General features: G+C 44.4%; 1 protein-coding gene across 1 annotated transcript in view; it reads left to right on the top strand.

Moving 5' to 3' along the window:
• PANX1 (pannexin 1) overlaps nucleotides 1–6,453 on the top strand; it is a 24,050-nt gene that overhangs the window by 14,615 nt on the left and 2,982 nt on the right. Inside the window, exon 3 of the mRNA XM_015565989.1 lies at nucleotides 5,684–5,907. Within this exon, the coding sequence (XP_015421475.1) occupies nucleotides 5,684–5,907 (224 nt within the window). The remainder of the gene's footprint in view (nucleotides 1–5,683; nucleotides 5,908–6,453) is intronic.

The following is a 6,453-nucleotide window of genomic DNA, read 5'->3' as shown; positions in this document are numbered from 1 at the left end:
AATTTGCATATTTTTATTATATAGTATTGGTTAAATACCAGTAGATGAGGCATGCTGGCCGCGAGTCTGACATGCTTGTTGTACACTTTCAGCCTACTGCCTAGCACCTGGCAGGTGCCCAGGAGATGTTTTTGAATGAATTTCCCCATCTGCATTTCATCCATAGGTATGATTACATACATTTCAGGGAGGAGTAGTTCAGTCCTAACAGGACAGTTCTTCACCTTATGAGGCGGAGGGGATTTGAACCTGGAGTGAGGTTATACTGGATCCCTTCCATGCATCCTTCTGTCTGGAGGTTCTGTTGGTCTCATGATAGCCCCTTATAGGAAAAAGCACAATTGTTTAATGTTAGCACCTGGCAGGTGCCCAGGAGATGTTTTTGAGTGAATTTCCCCATCTGCATTTAATCCATAGACATGATCACATATGTTTCAGGGAGGAGTTCAGTCCTAACTGGACAGTTCTTCACCTTATGAGGCAGAGGGGATTTGAACCTGGAGGGAGGTTATACTGGATCTCCTCCATGCATCCTTCTGTCGGTCTCATGATAGCCCCTTTTAGAAAGCACAATTTTTTAATGTTTTTATTGATTTTAGAGAGGAAGGGAGATGGAGAGAGAGAGATGAAAACATCAGTGATGAGAACGAATCATTGATCGGCTGCCTTCTACATGCCCCACACTGGGGATCGAGCCTGCAACCCCTGACCAAGAATCGAACCCTGACCTCCTGGTTTATAGGTTGACACTCAACCACTGAGCCACACTGGCTGGGCAAAACACAATTTTTTAAGGCAAGGAGACTGTTGTCCCCGTTGACACTCAACCACTGAGCCACAATGGCTGGGCAAAACACAATATTTAAGGCAAGGAGACTGTTGTCCCCGCGCTTCTTTCAGAAGCTTCATCATCATTAAAAGAACTCAGTGCCCCTCGGACATCGTGCAGAAACTCTGCAGTCACAGCTTTGAGAGGGTCTGGGCATCTCACACCTAATTGGGCAGAGACGGAGCTGTGGACAGAGCTGTTCCCGTCCAGCAGATGCAGTCATAAAACTCAGCAGGTTTCCCATGCTCCTTATGTGGATGGAAGGATTGTAAAGACTATATACTAGTAGTGGAACCTCGGTTCTCGAACTTAATTCGTTCTAGAAGGCTGTTCAAAAACTGAGTCATTTTCTCCTGTTAGAAATAATGTAAATTTAATAAATCTGTTCTAGCCCCCCAAATGATTCCCTGTTTTAACTTTCTTATATACAGTACATGTCTAATATATTTTTATAAATAAACACTTTAACAGGTGACCAAGAGACATATGAAAAAATGCTCAAAGTCACTAAAATCAGAGAGATGCAAATTAAAATGACAATGAGGTATCACCTCACACCTTTCAGAATGGCTACCATCAACAAATCAACAAATGACAAATGCTGGCAAGGATATGGAAAAAAGGGAACCCTAGTAGACTGCTGGTGGGAATGCAGACTGGTGCAGCCATTATGGAAAACAGAATGGAGTTTCCTCAAAAAATTAAATATGGAACTGCCATTTGATCCAGTGATCCCACTTCTAGGAATATATGCTAAGAAACCCAAAATACAAATCAGAAAGAATGTATGTACCCCTATGTTCATAGCAGCATAATTTACAATAGCTAAGATCTGGAAATAGCCTAAGTGCCCATCAGTACATGAGTGGATCAAAAAGTTGTGGTACATTTATACCATGGAATACTATGCAGTAGTTAAAAGAAGAATCTCTTACCCTTTGAGACAGCATGGAGGGACCTGGAGAGTATCAAGCTAAGTGAAATAAGTCAGAGAAAGACAAGTATCACATGATCTCACTCATATGTGGAATCTAAGTAACAAAATAAACTGATAAATGGATTGAATCCAGAGACTTGAAGCACAGAACAGAATGTGGAATCTTTGGATGGAAGGTGGGGGAAGGTGAGTGGGTGGGAGGTAATCAACCAATGACTGTGTATGCATTTATGCATGGCCATGGACACAGATAATGGGGCAGTGTGGTCCTGGGGCAGGGCTGGGTCAGTCTGGAGATGGTAAATGGGGGGAAAAAGGAGACATAGGTAATACTTTCAACAATAAAGAATTATTTTTAAAAAACATATAAACACTTTAAAAACAAAAAGGACATGAATTGTAAATGAAAATTTAACAAAAAAGAAATGAAATATATAGTAAAAATTGAAAATCCTATATAATAAAGAGGTAATATGTAAATTGACTGTCACGCCCTTGCACAAGATGGCCGGCTGGGGAGGGCAGTTGGGGGTGACGTAATAATAATAAGCAGCAACAAAAGCAAAAAAATCACAAAAATATTCACAGAACAATTTCCTGAGGTGTTAACAACATGAGGTTTAGCAGTAAACTGACTCATACTCGCACATTCGCTCCTTTGTCACCCAAGAGTCACGACTGATCATACAGGTGTCAGCATGAAAGGCTTGTCAAGGTAAGAGCCAAATTGTTCACAATGGGAGATGTTCGAGAACCAAGGTTTGGCTATAATTGAATGCTTTTTTCTATTTGTAGTATAGTTGAATTGAGTTTAATACCACCTTGTTACAGACTCACTGAAAGTTGCCTTTTTATTTTTGATGGTGGGAAATAAGGCTTAACTGGAGAACACCATGAAATGGTGGCATCAACCACATTTCTAAGGGGTGGTCAAGGAACAAGGATATTTTGGAGAGAAATCAAACTCCCAGTACGTCATACCTTTAAACATTCATTTTTCCTAATTATAATAAACCAGGCTGAACAGCTCATTGGTACTAATTATTACACCAAGCGGACCTGTTAGAAAAATTACCACAGCGTGTAAAACAGTCACTTTTTAATTCAGAATGGTTTGAGGTAAAATGCTATTATTCAAATAGCTTTGACAGGGAAAGTGTTCTATAAAAAGATTTCACAACCCTGAGTTAGAAATCGTTCCCTCTGTGACTCTCAAGGAGAATGCCTGCCTGGTTGTGGAAACAAACTCTGTTGCACAGTTACATGTTTATGCTAATGGCCACCCTTCAGAGTGGGCAAGGGTGGAAGGAACACTGCTTCTTTCTCAAAGCAGCCAACCCTGAATTATGCAGCCCCAGTTCAGCTAACCACTGGCTATGGTGTCGGTGTGCAGCAGCCCTATGCAAACTGGGTTAATAATTTTGAGAAGGCCCGTCCCAGGCCAGAATCCCTAGGCGAAGCGGCTGTGTTGGTGAGAGGGCTTGGCGAAGCTCAGAGCCATTCGTGTGATTTCCCTCTTTCCTCTGTGGCAGGGGTCCCTAACCTGGGGTCTGTGATGGCATCAGGGAGTTTGGAGGCTGGGATAGGAAACACACGCCGGCATTATTTTTTACGCACTTCTAACTAACTTAACACGAAAGTGTGCGTATGTGCGTGCCACAATCCATAGTGGTATGGGTGGTACTTACGACTTCTCACCCACAGAAACCACAGATTACTAGGAATACTGTCTCCCCCTCATGACGTAGAGTTATTGCTATTAGGCCACCTGATAGAGTCTATGAAATGTGTTCATAAAGAATCACATGCAAGCCTGGCCAGTGTGGTTCAGTGGTTGAGTGTCAACCCATAAACCAGGAGGTCTCTGTCCCGTATGGGTGGTACTTACGACTTCTCACCCACAGAAACCACAGATTACTAGGAATACTGTCTCCCCCTCATGACGTAGAGTTATTGCTATTAGGCCACCTGATAGAGTCTATGAAATGTGTTCATAAAGAATCACATGCAAGCCTGGCCAGTGTGGTTCAGTGGTTGAGTGTCAACCCATAAACCAGGAGGTCTCTGTCCCTCCCAGTGGTTGAGTGTCAACCCATAAACCAGGAGGTAGGTCTCTGTCCCATTCCTAGTCAGGGCACAGGCCTGGGTTGCAGGCTTGATTCCCAGTAGGGGGCATGCGGGAGGCAGCCGATTGAGGTTTCTCTCTCTCCCTCTCTGAAATCAATAAAATAAAAAAGAATCACATGCAGAATTGTTTGAAGTATTTTATGAAGTATTTCCATTTCCATGGAAAACAAGGAAAGATTCAGGAGCTGTCACATAACCAAGACGACTAGAGAGACGTGACCACTCTGTGTAATGGATGCCCCATACTGGCTCTGGGAACAAAAAGAAAACAGTCATGAGAACACTGGAGTAATTTAAGTAACATCTGTAATTTAGTTCCTAGTAATGTGCCAATGACGGTTTCTTAGTCTTGACGGGTGTACCATGGAAACGTAGATGGTAGCAGAGGCTATTCGAGAACTCTCTGTACCCTTGCTGCTGCCGCTCCCAGAGAAGTGTAGAGTGGAGGTTTTGTGTCAGCTCGGGCCTCTTCCTGATCCAACTCCGAGGAACTGTGGGAAGGGAGCAATCCAAAAGTAGGGAGAGGTTTTCCAGGGAAGCAAACTAACTTGCAGTGTATTATGGTGGGACAGGCATGCCTTTGGGGTCAGAGGCCAGGGTTCATGTTCTGTCTCTGTCCCCAGCCTTGTGCTCTGCAGCCAGGAAATGGCTGTGGACTTCCTCTTCCCCCTCGCAGCACGCAGCCATCACCAAGTCCTTGGCAGGGTCATCGTGAGGACTAAAGATAACGTGCCCGGCAGGGAGCCCTTTGGTGCCTATTATATGCCATGCTAAGCATTTTTCATACATTATCTAGTTTAATTCTCCTAATACCTGTATGACATGACCATTTTATAGCTGTGGAAACTGAGGGTCAGAGGCTCAATGACCTCACTGCCCAAGGCCACTAGCTGAGCTGAAATTCAGATTAGTGCTGACTAGTTCATGGACGTCCTGTGCCTTCCCTGACCACCCGACAGACCTGGTTGCAGGGTGCTCTTTGCTGTCTCTGACTTCTGAACCCCCTCTTGTTTGTTTGGCACAACCATCCCCATCCCATTGCCTTCCTCCTTCTGACACTGCTGCCCATGTGGTTGGCTTCTCCCGACTTGAGGTTGTCCAGCTGGAAAGTGCGGGTGTTGGGCCGAGCTCAGGCCTGTCCCAGTGTGGAAGATTTGTTCTCGTTTCGTGATGTTTAGCTGCTTGTTTCAGCGGTTTGGTGGGATGATTCCTAAATCACTGAAGCCAAAATTTTTCTCATTTGTTGTGAGCGAAGTTAGGCATTTCTATGTCATTCTCCCAGATTCCAGAGAAGGAGAGAGAGAGAGAGAGAGAGAGAGATAGAGAGAGAGAGAGAGAGAGAGAGAGAGAGAGAGAGAGAAGCAGAGCTCTAACTCTTCGTGACCTTTTAAAACTACAATAATTTTTTTAAAAAAGAACATAGCAGAGGCCACTGTGACATTGATCTCTTCTTTGATTGGGATTTTGTTGAGGGATTACTCAAAAGGATATGGGAGTACTTTTATTTATTTTGTTTCTTTCTGTGATTAGAGAGAGGAGACACCATGTGTCACCCTGTAGTGGCCAATTATTTCCAATTAAAGTCTATTGAAAGGAAGGAGAAAGGTAATTATCAATATCAAAGCTTATTTGGACAAGTGAGTTTAGCCATTAGAAGCAGTTATTCGGTAAGGAGCCGGATTCCCACAAGTGGCATGGGCGCTCACATCTGTCTCGGAATGAGGAAGCCACGCGCTCGGTGAGGTGGCCTCCGAGGACCTTTGATCCCATGGTGTGCTCTTGTGTTTCAGTTTTTCCCCTACATCCTGTTGCTGGTCGCCATCCTCCTGTACCTGCCCTCCCTGTTCTGGCGTTTTGCAGCTGCTCCGCATATTTGCTCAGATTTGAAGTTTATCATGGAAGAACTTGACAAAGTTTACAACCGCGCCATTAAAGCTGCGAAGAGCATGCATGACCGCGACCTGAGAGATGGGACCTGCTCAGTTCCTGGTTCTAATGAGAACGTAGGACAAAGGTAACTTAGTCCCCTGCAGGTACCAAGTCGGGTTTTGTCGTACACACATTGTCTGCCCTTTTCCTGCCCGTCTGGGCTTTGGATTCCCATTGCCAGTAGATGGGAGGGGGAGGGCCAGGAAGACTTGATCTCCTTAAATCTCACCCCTACCTGTATGCCCCAGCATCTGTCCTCACATCAAGAGTCCTCTCCTTGTTGAGTGAACCATCACTGTTTCACTGGAAGAGGTACAGGTTAGGGCACGAGGTGTGGCTCACTTGCTTTGACCTACACCTTAATGGGGGAGCACGGAGGATTCTGAGGCCTCTGAGCTTAGAAAGCAGGAGTGAGAGAAGGGAATGAGTAGGCAGTGCCTTGCCTTTTTTACATTCTTCCTCTGATTTTTTTTTAATTTTATTTTTTATTACAAAGGGTATTACATATGTGTCCATTTTCCCCCCCCGCCCTAGACAGTCCCCTAGCTTCCCCTATCCCCCAGTGTCTTATGTCCATTGGTTATGCTTATATGCATGCATATAAGTCCTTTGGTTGATCTCTTACCCTCCT

Source organism: Myotis davidii, unplaced genomic scaffold (genome assembly GCF_000327345.1).
Source record: "Myotis davidii unplaced genomic scaffold, ASM32734v1 scaffold641, whole genome shotgun sequence".
NCBI classification, from domain to species: Eukaryota; Metazoa; Chordata; class Mammalia; order Chiroptera; family Vespertilionidae; genus Myotis; species Myotis davidii.
This window is presented reverse-complemented; position numbering and strand designations above follow the sequence as displayed.